This window comes from Ranitomeya variabilis, chromosome 5, assembly GCF_051348905.1.
Source record: "Ranitomeya variabilis isolate aRanVar5 chromosome 5, aRanVar5.hap1, whole genome shotgun sequence".
NCBI lineage: Eukaryota > Metazoa > Chordata > Amphibia > Anura > Dendrobatidae > Ranitomeya > Ranitomeya variabilis.
In genome coordinates, this window is record NC_135236.1 from 28,915,131 (window position 1) to 28,938,505 (window position 23,375).

The 23,375-nt window shown below is 46.2% G+C and overlaps 1 protein-coding gene across 1 annotated transcript in view; it reads left to right on the forward strand.

Moving 5' to 3' along the window:
* The window catches only part of TM4SF5 (transmembrane 4 L six family member 5), a 62,697-nt gene that overhangs the window by 13,254 nt on the left and 26,068 nt on the right, over window positions 1–23,375 (forward strand). Inside the window, exons 3-4 of the mRNA XM_077261597.1 lie at window positions 7,636–7,796; window positions 8,312–8,498. Of these exons, the coding sequence (XP_077117712.1) occupies window positions 7,636–7,796; window positions 8,312–8,498 (348 nt within the window). The remainder of the gene's footprint in view (window positions 1–7,635; window positions 7,797–8,311; window positions 8,499–23,375) is intronic.

Genomic DNA, 23,375 nt, shown 5'->3' on the forward strand with positions numbered 1-23,375 from the left:
CCTGACCGCCCTGGGGGCTCTGATGAGGGTTCGGTGACCCCTCCTCAAGGGGTTACTGTTGTGAACTCTGTTCTCGGGCTCCCTCTTGTGGTCACAAGTGGTACTGTGTGAGTTGTATCTTTGGGCTCCCTCTGGTGGCTCTTTTGTCATTCTGCGGGTCTGTGGCTGGGATCAGCTGCCTCGTCACCTGCTAGTTAGGTTTCCTATTTAACTCACCTGGACCTTCATTTGTTGCCTGCTGTCGATGTATTCAGTGCTGTTCTGATTTTTCCTGACTACATTCGTTATCAGTCTCTCCAAGAGAAGCTAAGTTTCTGTTTGTTCATTTTTTGCTCATCAGTGTTCAATATGTTTCTTAGTATATGATGAGTTCTGTCCAGCTTGCTAATATGTGATTTCCTCGCTTGCTGGTAGCTCTGGGGGAGCAGAGTTTCTCCCCTCACATCGTTAGTTGGTGTGGGGGTTCTTGCATTCTCTGCATGGATATTTTTGTATAGGGTTTTTTACTGACCGCACAGCTTCCTCGCTATCTTCTCCTATCTAGTGTTAGCGGGCCTCATTTTGCTAAACCTGTTTCATTTCTACGTTTGTATTTTCCCCTTAACTCACTGTTATTATTTGTGGGGGGCTTCCTATATCTTTGGGGTTATTTCTCTGAGGCAAGTGAGGTCTTTGCTTTCTATTTAGGTTTAGCTAGTTTCTCAGGCTGTGAAGAGACGTCTAGGATTTTTCTAGGCACGTTCCATTGCTACCTTTAGTGTGTGTTGGATAGGTTCAGGATTGCGGTCAGTCCAGTTACCACATCCCCAGAGCTCGTCCTATGTTTATTTACTTAGCTGGTCAGATTTGTGATCCTAAGCCACTAAGGATCATAACAGGTGTCCCATCATAGGTGCTGCTGACCTACGTACATGCTTCACAGCACCTTTCCTTTCTAGAATATTTGACATGCGTGGTGCAGATCATGTGCTGCTGCATACAGTGTCACATCGAGTCTTCATCCCACCTTCTTCAGGGAACCCTAATGAATCCCTGTTATCTGTGTTACTTAAGATCTGCTGCATCCTGATCATGTCACCCCTGAGGAAGCTGTGCATTTAGTGGCGAAACTCTTTGGGCATCTTATCTTTCTTCTCCCCAACCCAGACATCTGCTTATCATGTAGATACTTTTACAGACTAGACAGAGTGTCTAACAGGATCTCCAACCTATGTCCTAAAGGCCTCATGCGGCCCAAGGTGGCTATGAATGCGGACCAACACAAATTTGTAAACTTACATAACCCCAAAGTATTTTCAACCTGGCATCAAAGGGGGATCATCCCACTGATTGTGGAGCGTCGATGAGCTGCCATGATGGCCAGCGGCCTGCTGAAGACCTCCATGCCTGTCATGATGCTTCCCCTGTGAATGCCAGCTTGTGACTGATGTTCATAGGAGACTGTAATTTTTGCTATATACAGCAGTACCGTGGTATTTCTGTATACAGCACAAGCGCTTGTATCATCGTATGTTCTGGTCCCCTTTGGGGACTAAAAATACAATGAAAAATAAAAATAAATATTTTTAAAAGTATGAAAAAGAAAGGATAAAGCTCAAATTGCCCTCTTTTTCCCTCATTAAAAATTAAATAAAAAATACACGTGGTATTATTACGTCAGGAAAATTCCGATCCATCAAAATATAAAATTCACTAAATTTCCAGCTGCTGCAAAACTGCAAAAGAAAATCGAATAAGAGGCGATCAAAACATTATATCTACCCCAAAATTATATTAATAAAAACATCGTCTCAGGGCACATGAAACAAGCCCTCGCACAGCCCCATTGATAGAAAATGGTGAAACAATAAACATTTTTTTTACAAATTTCCTAAAAAATTTTGGCCACTTAAGTAAAAAGAAAAAACTTTACATAGTTGATCTCTCCGTAATCATACTAACCTGGAGAAACAAACTGCTAAGTGATTTTACCTAATTAGTGAACATAGCAAAACCAAAGAAATGAGCATAAGTTGGCATACGTGCAATGTGTAGGAGCCTGTTCACACTGTGGCCATTTCAGACAAAACCCAAGAAAAAGACAAAATGAGCATTTACCCTGCAATAAGGAGATAGTAATAGTACAGTGGCATGTAAAGGTTTGGGCACCCCTGGTCAAAGTTAGTTATCGTGAACAGTTAAGAAAGTTGAAGATTAAATGATCTCCAAGAGGCCCAAAGTTACAGATGACACATTTCATTTGTATTTTAGTAAAAAAAAATATGTTTATATATATGTTTATATATATATATATATATATAGTCATCTACATATAATGACTACATTCCCTAGTAGCTCCTCCTTTTCCATAAATGCTTTTTGTAGCCAGCCAAGAGTCTTTCATTTTTAGTTTGAGGGATTTTCCTCAATTCTTCCTTGGAGAATTCCTCCAGGTCTGTGAGATTCCTGAGTCGTCTTGCATCCTCTGCTCTTTTCAGGTCTAGCCACAGATTTTCAATGATGTTGGGATCAGGGGACTGTGAGGGCTATGGTAAATCTTTCAGCTTGCGCCTTTTGAGGTCGTCTTTTGTGGCTTTTGATGTGTGTTTAGGATCATTATCCATTTGTAGAAGCCATCCTCTTTTTATCTTCAACTTTTTACAAATGGTGCTATGCTTGCATCAAGTATTGGTTGAAAATTCACTGAATCCATTCTTTCCTCTATCTGTGAAATGTTTCCTGTGACATTGGGTGAAACACAACCTAAAGCATGAGTGATCCACCCCCATGCGTAACGGTTGGTGAGATATTCTTTTCCTGAAGTTCTGTGCCCTTTTTTCTCCACATATACATTTGAGTTTTATTTTAACCTCATCGGTCCACAGGACTTGTTTTAAAAATGCATCAGGCTTGTTTGGATGTTCTTTTGAAGACTTCTGATCATGAATTTTATGGTGAAGATGCAGGAGAGGTTTTCTTCTGATGACTCTTCCATAAAGGTCATATTTGTGCAGGTGTCTCTGAACAGTAGAACAATGTACTACAGCTTGAGAGTCTGCTAAATCTTTCTGAAGGTCTTTTGCAGTCAAGCAGGGGTTCTGATTTGCCTCTCTAGCAATCCTACCAGCAGCTTTCACTGAAATTTTGCTTGGTCTTCCACACCTTATCTTGACCTCCACTGTTCCTGGTAACTACCATTTCTGAATTACATTTCGAAGTGAGGAAAGAGCAACTTGAAAACGCTTTGGTATCTTCTTATAGCCTTCTCCTATAGCTTTGTGGTCCTTCACCATTTTCATTTTGAGAGTGCTAGGCAGCTGCTTAGAAGAACCTATGGCTGCTGTTTTTGGCACAAGGTTAGAGGTTTGGTTTTTATAAAGCTTGGAAATTCGCATCACCTGGCATTTCGTAAAAATGATAGTGAACAAGCGATAACCCTAACAGGCTAATTAAGGTCTAAAACTTTTGTCAAAGTTATCTGAGCACATCAATCTCCAAGGGTGCCCAAACGTTTGCACTGTCCCATTTTCCTTTATGTAATTTTTAAAATGTAAAAACATATGTATATTTTTTTCCTAAATTAGAAAGTTAATGTGTCTTCTTTAACTTTAGGCCTTTTAGAGATCATTTCATCTTCAACTTGCTTAACTGTTCACTATAACAGTAATTTTGACAAAGGGTGCCCAAACTTTTATATGCCACTGTACATATAATTAACATAGGGACTTGGCTTAAACTACTTTGATCAAAAAGCGTTAAAGCCATCCCATCACAGCAGGGGTGGATTAAGGGTAGCCAGGGCCCCGGGCTGTTCAGACACTGTGCCCCCCCCGTCATGTGACGGGGGTCATGTTATACCCGAACCAGATTATTCCAGAAAAATGGCCGGGCCCTACTCTACTGTAACCTATTAAATATGTGTTAAAATCTGCAATACAATTTAGGTATATTTTGACCAATAATATCACATACACGGAACAAATACCACCGCGCCATGACCAGACCACAAATTACAACCACAGTGATCGAATAATATCATATACAAGGAATAAATACCACTGCACCATGTCAAGACCACATATTACCACCACTTGGTGACCAAATAGCACATTCAAGGGGCAAATACCACAACACCATTTCCAGACCACATATTACCACCACATAGTGACTGAATACTACAATACTGATCAGTAATAAAAAAAAAACCACAATAACTATCACCATAAGTGCCAGTATTCACAGGAGATCTGTACTTAGTATGCAGTGTCTGTGTAGAGGTAATACAGAGATCACTGGTGGTATTATACACAGGACCTCTGTATATAGTGTATAGGTAATACAGAGATCACCGGTGACATTATACACAGGACCGGTGTATATAGTATACAGTGTATAGTGTCAGTGTATAGGTAACACTGACTCACCAGTGACGTCTCTAGGTGAAGTCCTTCATCTTTCATCCAGCACAGACCGCCATCATTTTTTCCAGCCAGGACTCGTTTCTGCAGGAAATAACAGTTATCTCGAGCTCCGCTTGCAGAACACATTGCTTAATTTTTCACAACTTCTACATTATACCACATGTAGAAAAAAAGGCGACATAGTGTCACTCTGCACAGTAACAGGACCACCCCCCCCCCCATTTAAAACAGTGTACTCAAAAAATAAAATAAATACATCACTGCAGTAATAATATCCCTTAATTAGCCCCTATGGTAATAATATTCCCCACCCTGGCCCCGTGTGTCTCATTCCTGGCTCCAGCCATATGTTCTCCCACCCTGCACTCATGAGTATCCATTCTACCCCATATGATCTACCCATCCTGCCCCATCTGTCTCCATCGTATCCATCCTGCCCCATGATCCAATCCTGCCCCATGTCTTTCATTCTGCCCCGTGTCTCCAATCATGCCCCGTATCTACATTCTGCCCATGCCTCCAGTCCTGCCCCCAGTGTGTCCAGCAATCTGCCCCAGTGTGTCCAGCATATTAGCCCCAGTGTGTCCAGCAATCTGCCCCAGTATGTCCAGCATATTGCCCCAGTGTCCAGCAATCTGCCCCAGTGTGTTCAGCATTGCCCCCAGACAGTGTCTCCAGCAATCTGCCCCAGTGTCTGACTCCAGCATATTGCCCCCAGTGTGTCCAGCAATCTGCCCCAGTGTGTCCAGCAATCTGCCCCAGTGTGTCCAGCATATTACCACCAGTGTGTCCAGCAATCTGCCCCAGTGTCTGACTCCAGCATATTGCCCCCAGTGTGTCCAGCATTGCCCCCAGACAGTGTGTCCAGCAATCTGCCCCAGTGTGTCCAGCATATTACCACCAGTGTGTCCAGCAATCTGCCCCAGTATGTCCAGCATTGCTCCAGTGTGTCCAGCATATTACCACCAGTGTGTCCAGCAATCTGCCCCAGTATGTCCAGTTGTCCAGCATTGCCCACAGTGTGTCCAGCATTGCCCCAGTGTCTCCAGCATTGCCCCAGTGTATCCAGCATTGCCCCAGTGTATCCAGCATTGCCCCCAGACAGTGTGTTCAACAATCTGCCCCAGTATGTCCAGCATTGCCCCAGTGTCTCCAGCAATCTGCCCCTGTGTGTCCTCCAGCATTGCCCCAGTGTGTCCAGCAATCTGCCCCAGTGTCTCCAGCATTGCCCCAGTGTCTCCAGCATTGCCCCAGTGTCTCCAGCATTGCCCCAGTGTGTCCTCCAGCATTGCCCCAGTGTGTCCAGCAATCTGCCCCAGTGTCTCCAGCAATCTGCCCCAGTGTCTCCAGCATTGCCCCAGTGTCTCCAGCAATCTGCCCCAGTGTATCCAGCATTGCCCCCAGTGTGTCCAGCATTGACCCAGTGTGTCCTCCAGCATTGCCCCCAGTGTGTCCAGCATTGCCCCAGTGTCTCCAGCATTGCCCCAGTGTCTCCAGCATTGTCCCAGTGTGTCCTCCAGCATTGCCCCCAGTATGTCCAGCAATCTGCCCCAGTGTCTCCAGCATTGCCCCAGTGTCTCCAGAAATCCGCCCCAGTGTGTCCTCCAGCATTGCCCCAGTGTGTCCAGCAATCTGCCCCAGTGTGTCCTCCAGCATTGCCCCAGTGTGTCCAGCAATCTGCCCCAGTGTCTCCAGCATTGCCCCAGTGTGTCCTCCAGCATTGCCCCCAGTGTGTCCACTGTTAGCTTAGCCAAAAACAAAACAAAACAAAAAAAAACCAAACAGAGTCTCCTCACCTGACCAGCGCTCCAGGCGGCGAGCTCCCTCCAGCAGCGCACATTCGCCGGCGACTGACAAAGACGTCAGACGCCGGCAATGTGTGCGCTGCGGCCGACTTCAGCTGCCAGCCTCCAATTGGCTGGTGGCTGTTGTTAACTATTGACGTGCGGGCGCGCGCCCGCACGTCAATAGGAAACCGCCGCAGCGCCGGAAGGGGTCCGGTGAGCAGATGAGAAGGGGCCCGATGCGGCGGGCATTCACAGTCACACTGAGGCGGATTATCAGAGGGTCAATCTGTGCGGTAGCCCAGGGCCCCCCCACACCACTGGGCCGTGGGCTACCGCCCATATTGACCCTCTGATAATCCGCCCCTGCATCACGGCAAGGTGTACCCAATTGGGACAGTCATATCTCTAGTATTAAAACCTTACCATGTGACAGCCAACTTCAATGTGAAAAGGGCAGAGTAGGACAGAGGGCTACTAAGTAATTTTTGCATTTGTAGCATTCACTTGACAGCGATCTGAGATATCACAGGAACTATTTCTATTTAAAGTCAGTTATTTCAGTCCTCATAAACCACATCACAGGAAGCTCAAATTCAGACCTTGTCTGGCATAAAATAAAACATAAAGTAACAAGTCCATACAATAGTGCTGGTTAACCCACCTGGCCTAGAGTCCATCTTCTTATTCCTCAGGCACTCAGTCCAGGAGATCTACACACCTCCAGGCATACATCCACATATGGACAAACAGATCTCATTTTACGAAGTGGACCACACCCAGGGGTGGAGACCTGGTGAGCAACCATCACTCCCAACTCATCAGCTGCTCACAATCAATCTGTCATGGCTGATTAACCCCTTTTAGTCCTATATACACTAAAGCATTAGTCCAGGTATATCTCCCATCCACTGTGTCTAACAGCCACCTTACACCATATAGTGAACACAGTAACCAAAAAATGATTGTGCAATTGTGCTTCTTCAGCAATTTTTGCCGCACTCTGAATCCCCCCCGCTTTCTAGTAAATCAGATTATAAAAGGAATACAGACATTCCAAAGTACAACTTGTCCCACAATAAATAAGTGTAGACGGAAAAATAAAAAGCTTATGGCTGTTGGTATAAGAAGAGGGGAAAAAAAAAAATTTGAAAAATAGCCAAAATTGACAAGGGATTAAAATATTGAGATTTTTTTTGTTGCAATGTCAGGTAGAATAAACATAGACCTCTCCCTACATGTACACTCGGAGCATTGTTATCTTGCAAGCACAGATAGTAAAATGTGGCTTTCAAAGTAAGAAAGGTTGGAGACCACTGGTTTAAGACCTTCTGGGTCTGTATAAGTGTTTGTTTCTTATTCCTCTCACTAGTGTTGTATTTCACCAGTAAAATAATGCATCCGGTGACTCTGCCACTTCTTGGTTTCATGGCTTTTCTTTCCTGTTTCAGATGTTACGGTCGGCCTTTTCTTCGATATTGGGAGGACTCGGAAGCTTCTACTGTGTGGCTGTGTCAGGAACGGCATTGGCAGATGGACCGATGTGTAACCTGAATGATCTCACTGGCAAAGATGCTAATTGGGGCTACCACATGAAGGACCTAAAAATAAAGTAAGAAACGTCGTCTATATAACGGCCGCAGCATTTAAATTCTCTTACGGACAATTATCTGGAGAATGTGACATCTATACCAAGTCCACATATGCTTGACGTCTTCTTAGAGTGTTGGTTATATAAAGTAGGGAAGAGGGCAATGTAAATAGTAGGTAATGTAGGCACTATGGATAGGGAAGGGAAGCCACATGTTTAGGCCAAACAGGAAGAAGGATGGTCACTTTAAACTTTTAGAAAGAGTAGTATGGAAAATTGGAGCTTCCATATTTACATCTAGCCTATGAAAAAATGGTCACAGATTATTAGATGTTCATCTCCACTAGGTTCAAAGGTAGAGAAAAGAGGGGCACCAGAAGATGAAGGGTTGAAGGGTACTTGAAAGTGCATAATTGAAGGCCAGGTAGGATTATATTAAGAAGATCAACCTCTGACTGTGTTGTCACCATGAATTTGAAGCAGTAGCTTAATGGTTCACTCATCATTACATGGACTCCTCTTTGTTTTCTCCCTAGTGGGAGTTACCTGACCAGTGAGTCATCATGGAAGCTTTGCATCCAGCCCCCCAACATCGTCCTCTGGCACATCGTACTGTTCTCCATTCTGCTGGGGATCGGAGCTATACAGTTAGTTCTCTGCGCAACCCAGCTCATTAACAGTCTCATGGGAGTGATGTGCGGAGACTGCAGGAAGAAAGGAAAGGTGAGCACCTCCAATAGCGCAAGGGCTCGGATGAGAGCTATCCATCATTAGGGTGGTTAGAACTCGTCCCCATGTTATTCAATGAGGCTGTGCATATGTCTGATTTTTTTTTTACTTGTACCGAGTAGTTTGATGGATAGAATTGCAGCATGCATGATTTGCCTTAAATATTCGGATCACATTTGGCCATTAAAGTGTATGAGTCAGTAGAAGACATCGGACTGCACTCAGATGACATCCAATATTGTCATGGACTGACTGAATGAACAAGGTGGAGAATTTTTATTTTCCATCCACTTACGAGTAAATTGGATCACATGCTGATCACTCTTTAATCAAACTCTGGATAATTGGATGGATTTTTTGGGGATCAGAGAAATTGGGTGTGTAACCCTAGCCTGAGGCTCTGTGCACGGGCCAACTGATAATTCCAGAGCGTGCGAAAAACATCCACAGGGTGTCATCCACCAGACAGTGGCCAAAATACTGTCCTTTAGATGTCAAAATACTTTTTTTTTTAATGTCTAGGTAAGCACAGCAGTGTATGCACAGGATTGTACCTTCTTTAAACCCTGCATATTTCCTACCAACTGAGTCACCTTCAGCTCCTCATCTGATTAATAATCTCCGGGATATTTGTACACTATGATGCATGCAAGCTGTTGGTGGTGGGGAAGCCTCACGTGGTAGGAGGTTTACAGGACTCTGACCCAGCGTCCACGGACAACCAACGACACAACTGCACTAAGATCCTGCTAATTTTTTCACTTAGCTCTACTCATCATGCAATAATTTAAAGGGAACCTGTCACCCCGTTTTTTCCGTATGAGATAAAAATACTGTTAAATAGGGCCTGAGCTGTGCATTGCAATAGTGTAGTTTGTGGACCCCGATTCCCCACCTATGCTGCCGAAATACGTTACCAAAGTAGTCGTTTTCGCCTGTCAATCAGGCTGGTCTGGTCAGATGGGCGTGGTGTCTTCCCCCAGATCTTGCTTAGTTTTCCGTTGGTGGCGTAGTGGTGTGCGCATGCCCAAGGTCCCGAATCCACTGCACAGGGGAGTGAAAAGAGCGCGATGTGCGCTATTTCCCTGGTGATCGGTGGTGGCGGCCATCTTCCTTTGGCCGCGCGTGCGCAGAAGCGGCGCTCTGCTGGCCGCGGCTTCAGGAAAATGGCCGCGGGATGCCGCGCGTGCGCAGATGGAGATCGCGGCGGCCATTTTCCTGAAGCAGAGTTTGCATCTAGGCTTCAGGAAAATGGCCGCCGCGATCTCCATCTGCGCACGCGCGGCATCCCGCGGCCATTTTCCCGAAGCCGCGGCCAGCAGAGCCTTGCTTCTGCGCACGCGCAGCCAAAGGAAGATGGCCGCCCCAACCGATCACCAGGGAAATAGCGCACATCGCGCTCTTTTCACTCCCCTGTGCAGTGGATTCGGGACCTTGGGCATGCGCACACCACTACGCCACCAACGGAAAACTAAGCAAGATCTGGGGGAAGACACCACGCCCATCTGACCATACCAGCCTGATTGACAGGCGAAAACGACTACTTTGGTAACGTATTTCGGCAGCATAGGTGGGGAATCGGGGTCCACAAAATACACTATTGCAATGCACAGCTCAGGCCCTATTTAACAGTATTTTTATCTCATACGGAAAAAACGAGGTGACAGGTTCCCTTTAAGATCGTCATGTTGTTCTTCCTGCAGATCACCCTACTGTGTAGTGTGACTACTGACAGTGTCAAGATTTTACTAAAGCCAGCTATACGATAAGTACTGAGACTCTGGACATCACCGCTCTCTAGTGTTCTACCATAAGTACTGAGACCCTGGATATCACCGCCCTCTAGTGTTGTACCCCAAATAAAGAGACTCTGGACATCACCGCCCTCTAGTATTCTACGCCAAATACAGAGACTCAGGACATCACCGCCTTCTAGTGTTCTAAAACAAGTACTGAGACTCTGGACATCACCCCGCTCTAGTGTTCTACCCCAAGTACATAGACTCTGGACATCACCGCCCTCTATTGTTCTACGCCAAATACAGAGACTCTGGACATCACTGCCCTCTAGTGTTCTACCCCAAATACAGAGACTCTGGACATCACCGCCCTCTAGTGTTCTATCCCACATACAGAGACTCTGGAAAACACCACCCTCTAGTGTTCTACCATAAGTACTGAGACTCTGGACATCAATGCCCTCTAGTGTTCTACCCCAAATACAGAGACAATGGACATCACCGCCCTCTAGTGTTCTATCCCACATACAGAGACTCTGGAAAACACCACCCTCTAGTGTTCTACCATAAGTACTGAGACTCTGGACATCACCACCCTCTAGTGTTCTACACCAAGTACAAAGACTCTGGACATCACTGCCATCTAGTGTTCTACGCCAAGTTCAGAGACTCAGGACATCACCGCCCTCTAGTGTTCTACCCCAAATACAGAGACTCTGGACATCACCGCCCTCTATTGTTCTACCATAAGTACAGAGACTCAGGTTATCACTGCCCTCTAGTGTTCTACCCCAAATACAGAGACTCTGGACATCACCGCCCTCTAGTGTTCTACCCCAAAAACAGAGACTCTGGACATCACTGCCCTCTAGTGTTCTACCCCAAATACAGAGACTCTGGACATCACTGCCCTCTAGTGCGCGATCCCAAATACTGAGACTCTGGACATCACAGCCCTCTAGTGTTCTATCCAAAATACAGAGACTCTGGACATCACTGCCCTCTAGTGATCTATCCAAAATACAGAGACTCTGAACATCACTGCCCTCTAGTGTTCTACCCCAAATAGAGACTCTGGTCATCACCTCCCTAAAGTGTTTGATCCCAAGTACAGAGACTCTGGACATCACTGCCCTCTAGTGTTCTATCCCAAATACAGAGACTCTGGACATCACTGCCCTCTAGTGTTCTACCCCAAATACAGAGACTCTGGACATCACTGCCCTCTAGTATTCTAACCCAAATACAGAGACACTGGACATCACTGCCCTCTAGTGTTCTATGCCAAATACAGAGACTCAGAACATCACTGCCCTCTAGTGTTCTATCCCAAATACAGAGACTCTCGACATCACTGCCCTCTAGTGTTCTACCCCAAATACAGAGACTCTGGATATCACCGCCCTCTAGTGTTTTATCCCAAATACAGAGACACTGGACATTACTGCCCTCTAGTGTTCTATGCCAAATACAGAGACTCTGGACATCACTGCCCTCTAGTGTTCTACCCCAAATACAGAGACTGTGGACATCAACGCCCTCTAGTGTTCTATTCCAAATACAGAGACTCAGGACATCACCGCCCTCTAGTGTTCTACCCCAAATGCAGAGACTTAGGACATCACTGCCCTCTAGTGTTCTATCACAAATACAGAGACAGTGGACATCACCGCCCTCTAGTACCATAAGTACTGAGACTCTGGACATCACCGCCCTCTAGTGTTCTACCCCAAATACAGAGACTCTGGACATCACCGCCCTATAGTGTTCTACCAAAATTTCTGAGACTCAGGACATCACCACCCTCTAGTGCTAAATCCCAAATACAGAGACTCTGGACATCACTGCCCTCTACTGTCCTACCCCAAATACAGAGACTCTGGAAAACACCACCCTCTAGTGTTCTACCCAAAACACAGAGACTCAGAACATCACTGCCCTCTAGTGTTCTACCCCAAATACAGAGACTATGAATATCACTGACCTCTAGTGTTCTATCCCAAATACAGAGACTCAGAACATCACTGCCCTCTAGTGTTCAATGCCAAATACAGAGACTCTGGAAAACACTGCCCTCTAGTGTTCTACCATAAGTACTGGGACTCTGGACATCACTGCCCTCTAGTGTTCAATGCCAAATACAGAGACTCTGGAAAACACTGCCCTCTAGTGTTCTACCCCAAATACAGAGACTCTGGACATCACTGCCCTCTAGTGTTCTACCCCAAATACAGAGACTCTGGACATCACCGCCCTCTAGTGTTCTATCCCACATACAGAGACTCTGGAAAACACCACCCTCTAGTGTTCTACCATAAGTACTGAGACTCTGGACATCAATGCCCTCTAGTGTTCTACCCCAAATACAGAGACAATGGACATCACCGCCCTCTAGTACCATAAGTACTGAGACTCTGGACATCACTGCCCTCTAGTGTTCTACACCAAATACATAGACTCTGGACATCACTGCCCTTTAGTGTTCTACGCCAAATACAGAGACTCAGGACATCACCACCTTCTAGTGTTCTAAAACAAGTACTGAGACTCTGGACATCACCGCCCTCTATTGTTCTACGCCAAATACAGAGACTCTGGACATCACTGCCCTCTAGTGCTCTACCCCAAGTACTGAGACTCGGGACATCACCACCCTCTAGTGTTCTACACCAAGTACTGAGACTCGGGACATCACCACCCTCTAGTGTTCTACACCAAGTACAAAGACTGCACATCACTGTCCTCTAGTGTTCTACCCCAAATACAGAGACTTTGGACATCACCGCCCTCTAGTGTTCTACCCCAAAAACAGAGACTCTGGTCATCACCTCCCTAAAGTGTTTGATCCCAAGTACAGAGACTCTGGACATCACTGCCTTCTAGTATTCTAACCCAAATACAGAGACTCTGGACATCACTGCCCTCTAGTGTTCTATCCCAAATACAGAGACTGGACATCACTGCCCTCTGGTGTTCTACCTCAAATACAGAGACTCTGGATATCACCGCCATCTAGTGTTTTATCCCAAATACAGAGACTCAGGACATTACTGCCCTCTAGTGTTCTATGCCAAATACAGAGACTCTGGACATCACCGCACTCTAGTGTTGTATCCCAAATACAGAGACTCTGGACATCGCCGCCCTTTACTGTTCTTTTACAAATACAGAGACTTAGGACTTCCCCGCCCTCTAGTGTTCTACCCCAAATACAGAGACTCAGGACATCACCGCCCTCTAGTGTTCTACCCCAAATACAGAGACTCTGCACATCAACGCCCTCTAGTGTTCTACCCCAAATGCAGAGACTCAGGACATCACCGTCCTCTAGTGTTCTACCACAAATACAGAGACTGTGGACATCACTACCCTCTAGTGGTCTACCCCAATTACAGATACTCTGGACATCACCGCCCTCTAGTGTTCTACCCCAAATACAGAGACTCTAGACATCACCACCCTCTAGTGTTCTATCCCAAATACAGAGACTCTGGACATCACCGCCCTCTAGTGTTCTATCCCAAATACAGAGACTCTGGACATCACTGCCCTCTAGTGTTCTACCCCAAATACAGAGACTGTGGACATCACTGCCCTCTAGTGTTTTTACCCAAATACAGAGACTCAGAACATCACTGACCTCTAGTGTTCTACCCCAAATACAGAGACTCTGGAAAACACCACCATCTAGTGTTCAATGCCAAATACAGAGACTCTGGACATCACTGCCCTCTAGTGTTCTGTCCCAAATACAGAGACTCAGAACATCACTGACCTCTAGTGTTCTACACCAAATACAGAGACTCTGGAAAACACCACCCTCTAGTGTTCCTCCCCAAATACAGAGACTCTGGACATCACCGCCCTCTAGTGTTCTACCCCAAATACAGAGACTCTGGACATTACCGCCCTCTAGTGTTCTAACCCAAATACAGAGACTCAGAACATCACCGTTCTCTGGTGTTTTACCCCAAATACAGAGACTCTGGACATCACTGCCCTTTAGTGTTTTACCCCAAATACAGAGACTCTGGACATCTCCGCCCTATAGTGTTCTACCAAAAGTTCTGAGGCTCAGGACATCGCCGCCCTCTAGTGCTATATCCCAAATACAGAGATTCTGGAAATCAGCGCCCTCGAGTGTTCTACCATAAGTACTCAGACTCAAGACATCACCGCCCTCTGTTCTTCTAATCCAAATACAGAGACTCTGGACATCACTGCCCTCTAGTGTTCTATCCCAAATACACAGACTCTGACTTCACCGCCCTCTAGTGTTCTACCTCAAATACAGAGACTCTGGACATCACCGCCCTCTAGTGTTCTATCCCAAATACATAGACTCTGACTTCACCGCCCTCCAGTGTTCTACCCCAAATGCAGAGACTCTGGACATCACCGCCCTCTAGTGTTTTTACCCAAATACAGAGTCTCAGAACATCACTGTACTCTAGTGTTCGATCCCAAAAACAGAGACTCTGGACATCACTGCCCTCTAGGGTTCTATCGCAAATACAGAGACTCAGAACATCACTGACCTCTAGTGTTCTATCCCAAATACAGAGACTCTGGACATCACTGCCCTCTAGTGTTCAATGCCAAATACAGAGACTCTGGACATCACTGCCCTCTAGTGTTCTATCCCAAATACAGAGACTCTGGAAAACACCGCCCTCTAGTGTTCTACCCCAAATACAGAGACTCTGGGCATCACCGCCCTCTAATGTTCTACACCAAATGCAGAGAATCTGGACATCACTGCCCTCTAGTGTTCTAACCCAAATACAGAGACTCAGAACATCACTGCCCTCTAGTGTTCTATCCCAAATACAGAGAATCAACATCATCGCCCTATAGTGTTCTACCCCAAATACAGAGACTCTGGGCATTACCGCCCTCTAGTATTCTACCCCAAATACAGAGACTCAGAACATCACCGCCCTCTAGTGTTTTACCCCAAATACAGAGACTCAGGACATCACAACCCTATAGTGTGCTACCAAAAGTTCTGAGTCTCAGGACATCATCGCCCTCTAGTGCTATATCCCAAATACAGAGATTCTGGAAATCAGCGCCCTCGAGTGTTCTACCATAAGTACTCACACTCAGGACATCACCCCCCTCTGGTGTTCTAATCCAAATACAGAGACTCTGACTTCACCGCCCTCTAATGTTCTACCCCAAATGCAGAGACTCTGGACATCACCGCCCTCTAGTGTTTTTACCCAAATAGAGACTCAGAACATCACTGTACTCTAGTGTTCGATCCCAAAAACAGAGACTCTGGACATCACTGCCCTCTAGTGTTCTATCCCAAATACAGAGACTCTGGACATCACTGACCTCTAGTGTTCAATGCCAAATACAGAGACTCAGAATATCACTGACCTCTAGTGTTCTATCCCAAATGCAGAGACTCAGAACATCACTGACCTCTAGAGTTCTACACCAAATACAGAGACTCTGGAAAACACTGCCCTCTAGTGTTCTACCCCAAATACAGAGACTCTGGACATCACTGCCCTCTAGTGTTCTACCCCAAATACAGAGACTCTGGACATCACTGCCCTCTAGTGTTCTATCCCAAATACAGAGAATCAACATCATCGCCCTCTAGTGTTCTACCCCAAATACAGAGACTCTGGTCATCACCTCCCTAAAGTGTTTGATCCCAAATACAGAGACTCTGGTCATCACCTCCCTAAAGTGTTCTATCCCAAATACAGAGACTCTGGACATCACTGCCCTCTGGTGTTCTACCTCAAATACAGAGACTCTGGATATCACCGCCCTCTAGTGTTTTATCCCAAATACAGAGACTCTGGACATTACTGCCCTCTAGTGTTCTACGCCAAATACAGAGACTCTGGACATCACTGCCCTCTAGTGTTCTATGCCAAATACAGAGACTCTGGACATCACCGCACTCTAGTGTTGTATCCCAAATACAGAGACTCTGGACATCGCCGCCCTTTAGTGTTCTTTTACAAATACAGAGACTTAGGACATCCCCGACCTCTAGTGTTCTACCCCAAATACAGAGACTCAGGACATCACCACCCTCTAGTGTTCTACCCCAAATACAGAGACTCTGGACATCACCGCCCTCTAGTGTTTTACCCCAAATGCAGAGACTCAGGACATCAACGCCCTCTAGTGTTCTACCCCAAATACAGAGACTCTGGACATCACTGCCCTCTAGTGTTCAATGCCAAATACAGAGACTCTGGAAAACACCGCCCTCTAGTGTTCTACTCCAAATACAGAGACTCTGGGCATCACCGCCCTCTAGTGTTCTACCCCAAATACAGAGACTCAGAACATCACCGCCCTCTAGTGTTTTACCCCAAATACAGAGACTCAGGACATCACAACCCTATAGTGTGCTACCAAAAGTTCTGAGTCTCAGGACATCATCGCCCTCTAGTGCTATATCCCAAATACAGAGATTCTGGAAATCAGCGCCCTCGAGTGTTCTACCATAAGTACTCACACTCAGGACATCACCACTCTCTAGTGTTCTATCCCAAATACAGAGACTCTGGACATCACCGCCCTCTAGTGTTCTACCATAAGTACTCAGACTCAGGACATCACCTCCCTCTGGTGTTCTAATCCAAATACAGAGACTCTGGATGTCACTGCCCTCTAGTGTTCTATCCCAAATACAGAGACTCTGGATGTCACTGCCCTCTAGTGTTCTATCCCAAATACAGAGACTCTGGACATCACCGCCCTCTAGTGTTCTACCCCAAATGCAGAGATTCTGGACATCACCGCCCTCTAGTGTTTTTACCCAAATACAGAGACTCTAGACATTACTGCCCTCTAGTGTTCTACGCCAAATACAGAGACTCTGGACATCACTGCCCTCTAGTGTTCTACCCCAAATACAGAGACTCTGGACATCACCGCACTCTGTATTTGGGATACAACACTAGAGACTCTGGACATCGCCGCCCTCTAGTGTTCTACCCCAAATACAGAGACTCAGGACATCACCGCCCTCTAGTGTTCTACCCCAAATACAGAGACTCTGGACATCACCGCCCTCTAGTGTTCTACCCCAAATGCAGAGACTCAGGAAATCAACGCCCTCTAGTGTTCTACCCCAAATACAGAGACTGTGGACATCACTGCCCTCTAGTGGTCTACCCCAATTACAGATACTCTGGACATCACCGCCCTCTAGTGTTCTACCCCAAATACAGAGACTCTGGACATCACCACCCTCTAGTGTTCTATCCCAAATACAGAGACTCTGGACATCACCGCCCTCTAGTGTTCTATCCCAAATACAGAGACTCTGGACATCACTGCCCTCTAGTGTTCTACCCCAAATACAGAGACTCTGGACATCACCGCCCTCTAGTGTTCTATCCCAAATACAGAGACTCTGGAAAACACCGCCCTCTAGTGTTCTACCCCAAATACAAAGACTCTGGGCATCACCGCCCTCTACTGTTCTACCCCAAATAAAGAGACTCTGGACATCACCGCCCTCTAATGTTCTACCCCAAATGCAGAGAATCTGGACATCACTGCCCTCTAGTGTTCTAACCGAAATACAGAGAATCAACATCATCGCCCTCTAGTGTTCTAACCCAAATACAGAGACTCAGGATATGACCACCCTCTAATGTTCTATCCCAAATGTAGATACTCTGGACATCACCGCCCTCTAGTGTTCTACCATAAGTACTCAGACTCAGGATATCACCTCCCTCTGGTGTTCTAATCCAAATACAGAGACTCTGAACATCACTGCCCTCTAGTGTTCTATCCCAAATACAGAGACTCTGACTTCACCGCCCTCTAGTGTTCTACCCCAAATACAGAGACTGTGGACATCACTGCCCTCTAGTGTTCTACCCCAAATGCAGAGACTCTGGACATCACCGCCCTCTAGTGTTTTTACCCAAATACAGAGACTCTAGACATTACTGCCCTCTAGTGTTCTACGCCAAATACAGAGACTCAGAACATCACTGTACTCTAGTGTTCGATCCCAAAAACAGAGACTCTGGACATCACTGCCCTCTAGTGTTCTACCTCAAATACAGAGACTCTGGAAAACACCACCATCTAGAGTTCAATGCCAAATACAGAGACTCTGGACATCACTGCCCTCTAGTGTTCTGTCCCAAATACAGAGACTCAGAACATCACTGACCTCTAGTGTTCTACACCAAATACAGAGACTCTGGAAAACACCACCCTCTAGTGTTCCTCCCCAAATACAGAGACTCTGGACATCACCGCCCTCTAGTGTTCTACACCAAATACAGAGACTCTGGACATTACCGCCCTCTAGTGTTCTAACCCAAATACAGAGACTCAGAACATCACCGTTCTCTGGTGTTTTACCCCAAATACAGAGACTCTGGACATCACTGCCCTTTAGTGTTTTACCCCAAATACAGAGACTCTGGACATCTCCGCCCTATAGTGTTCTACCAAAAGTTCTGAGGCTCAGGACATCGCCGCCCTCTAGTGCTATATCCAAAATACAGAGATTCTGGAAATCAGCGCCCTCGAGTGTTCTACCATAAGTACTCACACTCAGGACATCACCGCCCTCTGTTCTTCTAATCCAAATACAGAGACTCTGGACATCACTGCCCTCTAGTGTTCTATCCCAAATACACAGACTCTGACTTCACCGCCCTCTAGTGTTCTACCCCAAATACAGAGACTCTGGACATCACCGCCCTCTAGTGTTCTACCCCAAATACAGAGTCTCAGAACATCACTGTACTCTAGTGTTCGATCCCAAAAACAGAGACTCTGGACATCACTGCCCTCTAGTGTTCAATGCCAAATACAGAGACTCTGGACATCACTGCCCTCTAGTGTTCAATGCCAAATACAGAGACTATGGAAAACACCGCCCTCTAGTGTTCTACCCCAAATACAGAGACTCTGGGCATCACCGCCCTCTAGTGTTCAATGCCAAATACAGAGACTCTGGACATCACTGCCCTCTAGTGTTCAAAGCCAAATACAGAGACTCTGGAAAACACCGCCCTCTAGTGTTCTACTCCAAATACAGAGACTCTGGGCATCACCGCCCTCTAGTGTTCTACTCCAAATACAGAGACTCAGAACATCACCGCCCTCTAGTGTTTTACCCCAAATACAGAGACTCAGGACATCACAGCCCTATAGTGTGCTACCAAAAGTTCTGAGTCTCAGGACATCATCGCCCTCTAGTGCTATATCCCACATACAGAGATTCTGGAAATCAGCGCCCTCGAGTGTTCTACCATAAGTACTCACACTCAGGACATCACCCCCTCTGGTGTTCTAATCCAAATACAGAGACTCTGACTTCACCGCCCTCTAGTGTTCTACCCCAAATGCAGAGACTCTGGACATCACCGCCCTCTAGTGTTTTTACCCAAATAGAGACTCAGAACATCACTGTACTCTAGTGTTCGATCCCAAAAACAGAGACTCTGGACATCACTGCCCTCTAGTGTTCTATCCCAAATACAGAGACTCTGGACATCACCGCTCTCTAGTGTTTTTACCCATATAGAGACTCAGAACATCACTGTACTCTAGTGTTTGATCCCAAAAACAGACTCTGGACATCAGCGCCCTCTAGTGTTCTATCCCAAATACAGAGACTCTGGACATCACTGCCCTCTAGTGTTCTATCCCAAATACAGAGACTCTGGACATCACTGACCTCTAGTGTTCAATGCCAAATACAGAGACTCAGAATATCACTGACCTCTAGTGTTCTATCCCAAATGCAGAGACTCAGAACATCACTGACCTCTAGTGTTCTACACCAAATACAGAGACTCTGGAAAACACTGCCCTCTAGTGTTCTACCCCAAATACAGAGACTCTGGACACCACTGCCCTCTAGTGTTCTACCACAAAAACAGAGACTCTGGACATCACTGCCCTCTAGTGTTCTACACCAAATACAGAGACTCTGGACATCACCTTCCTCTAGTGTTCTATCCCAAATACAGAGACTCAGAACATCACTGCCCTCTAGTGTTCTATCCCAAATACAGAGACTCAGAACGTCACTGCCCTCTAGTGTTCTATCCCAAATACAGAGAATCAACATCATCGCCCTCTAGTGTTCTACCCCAAATACAGAGACTCTGGTCATCACCTCCCTAAAGTGTTTGATCTCAAGTACAGAGACTCTGGACATCACTGCCTTCTAGTATTCTAACCCAAATACAGAGACTCTGGACATCACTGCCCTCTAGTGTTCTATCCCAAATACAGAGACTCTGGACATCACTGCCCTCTGGTGTTCTACCTCAAATACAGAGACGCTGGATATCACCGCCCTCTAGTGTTCTACGCCAAATACAGAGACTCTGGACATCACTGACCTCTAGTGTTCTACACCAAATACAGAGACTCTGGAAAACACCACCCTCTAGTGTTCCTCCCCAAATACAGAGACTCTGGACATCACCGCCCTCTAGTGTTCTACACCAAATACAGAGACTCTGGACATTACCGCCCTCTAGTGTTCTAACCCAAATACAGAGACTCAGAACATCACCGTTCTCTGGTGTTTTACCCCAAATACAGAGACTCTGGACATCACTGCCCTTTAGTGTTTTACCCCAAATACAGAGACTCTGGACATCTCCGCCCTATAGTGTTCTACCAAAAGTTCTGAGGCTCAGGACATCGCCGCCCTCTAGTGCTATATCCAAAATACAGAGATTCTGGAAATCAGCGCCCTCGAGTGTTCTACCATAAGTACTCAGACTCAGGACATCACTGCCCTCTGTTCTTCTAATCCAAATACAGAGACTCTGGACATCACTGCCCTCTAGTGTTCTATCCGAAATACACAGACTCTGACTTCACCGCCCTCTAGTGTTCTACCCCAAATACAGAGACTCTGGACATCACCGCCCTCTAGTGTTCTATCCCAAATACAGAGTCTCAGAACATCACTGTACTCTAGTGTTCGATCCCAAAAACAGAGACTCTGGACATCACTGCCCTCTAGTGTTCAATGCCAAATACAGAGACTATGGAAAACACCGCCCTCTAGTGTTCTACCCCAAATACAGAGACTCTGGGCATCACCGCCCTCTAGTGTTCAATGCCAAATACAGAGACTCTGGACATCACTGCCCTCTAGTGTTCAAAGCCAAATACAGAGACTCTGGAAAACACCGCCCTCTAGTGTTCTACTCCAAATACAGAGACTCTGGGCATCACCGCCCTCTAGTGTTCTACCCCAAATACAGAGACTCAGAACATCACCGCCCTCTAGTGTTTTACCCCAAATACAGAGACTCAGGACATCACAGCCCTATAGTGTGCTACCAAAAGTTCTGAGTCTCAGGACATCATCGCCCTCTAGTGCTATATCCCAAATACAGAGATTCTGGAAATCAGCGCCCTCGAGTGTTCTACCATAAGTACTCACACTCAGGACATCACCCCCTCTGGTGTTCTAATCCAAATACAGAGACTCTGACTTCACCGCCCTCTAGTGTTCTACCCCAAATGCAGAGACTCTGGACATCACCGCCCTCTAGTGTTTTTACCCAAATAGAGACTCAGAACATCACTGTACTCTAGTGTTCGATCCCAAAAACAGAGACTCTGGACATCACTGCCCTCTAGTGTTCTATCCCAAATACAGAGACTCTGGACATCACCGCTCTCTAGTGTTTTTACCCATATAGAGACTCAGAACATCACTGTACTCTAGTGTTTGATCCCAAAAACAGACTCTGGACATCAGCGCCCTCTAGTGTTCTATCCCAAATACAGAGACTCTGGACATCACTGCCCTCTAGTGTTCTATCCCAAATACAGAGACTCTGGACATCACTGACCTCTAGTGTTCAATGCCAAATACAGAGACTCAGAATATCACTGACCTCTAGTGTTTTATCCCAAATGCAGAGACTCAGAACATCACTGACCTCTAGTGTTCTACACCAAATACAGAGACTCTGGAAAACACTGCCCTCTAGTGTTCTACCCCAAATACAGAGACTCTGGACATCACTGCCCTCTAGTGTTCTACCACAAAAACAGAGACTCTGGACATCACTGCCCTCTAGTGTTCTACCCCAAATACAGAGACTCTGGACATCACCTTCCTCTAGTGTTCTATCCCAAATACAGAGACTCAGAACATCACTGCCCTCTAGTGTTCTATCCCAAATACAGAGACTCAGAACGTCACTGCCCTCTAGTGTTCTATCCCAAATACAGAGAATCAACATCATCGCCCTCTAGTGTTCTACCCCAAATACAGAGACTCTGGTCATCACCTCCCTAAAGTGTTTGATCCCAAGTACAGAGACTCTGGACATCACTGCCTTCTAGTATTCTAACCCAAATACAGAGACTCTGGACATCACTGCCCTCTAGTGTTCTATCCCAAATACAGAGACTCTGGACATCATTGCCCTCTGGTGTTCTACCTCAAATATAGAGACGCTGGATATCACCGCCCTCTAGTGTTCTACGCCAAATACAGAGACTCTGGACATCACTGCCCTCTAGTGTTCTACGCCAAATACAGAGACTCTGGACATCACTGCCCTCTAGTGTTCTACCCCAAATACAGAGACTCTGGACATCACCGCACTCTAGTGTTGTATCCCAAATACAGAGACTCTGGACATCGCCGCCCTTTAGTGTTCTTTTACAAATACAGAGACTTAGGATATCCCCGCCCTCTAGTGTTCTACCCCAAATACAGAGACTCAGGACATCACCGCCCTCTAGTGTTCTACCCCAAATACAGAGACTCTGGACATCACCGCCCTCTAGTGTTTTACCCCAAATGCAGAGACTGTGGACATCACTGCCCTCTAGTGGTCTACCCCAATTACAGATACTCTGGACATCACCGCCCTCTAGTGTTCTACCCCAAATACAGAGACTCTGGACATCACCGCCCTCTAGTGTTCTATTCCAAATACAGAGACTCTGGGCATCACCGCCCTCTACTGTTCTACCCCAAATAAAGAGACTCTGGACATCACCGCCCTCTAATGTTCTACCCCAAATGCAGAGAATCTGGACATCACTGCCCTCTAGTGTTCTAACCCAAATACAGAGACTCAGGATATGACCACCCTCTAATGTTCTATCCCAAATGTAGATACTC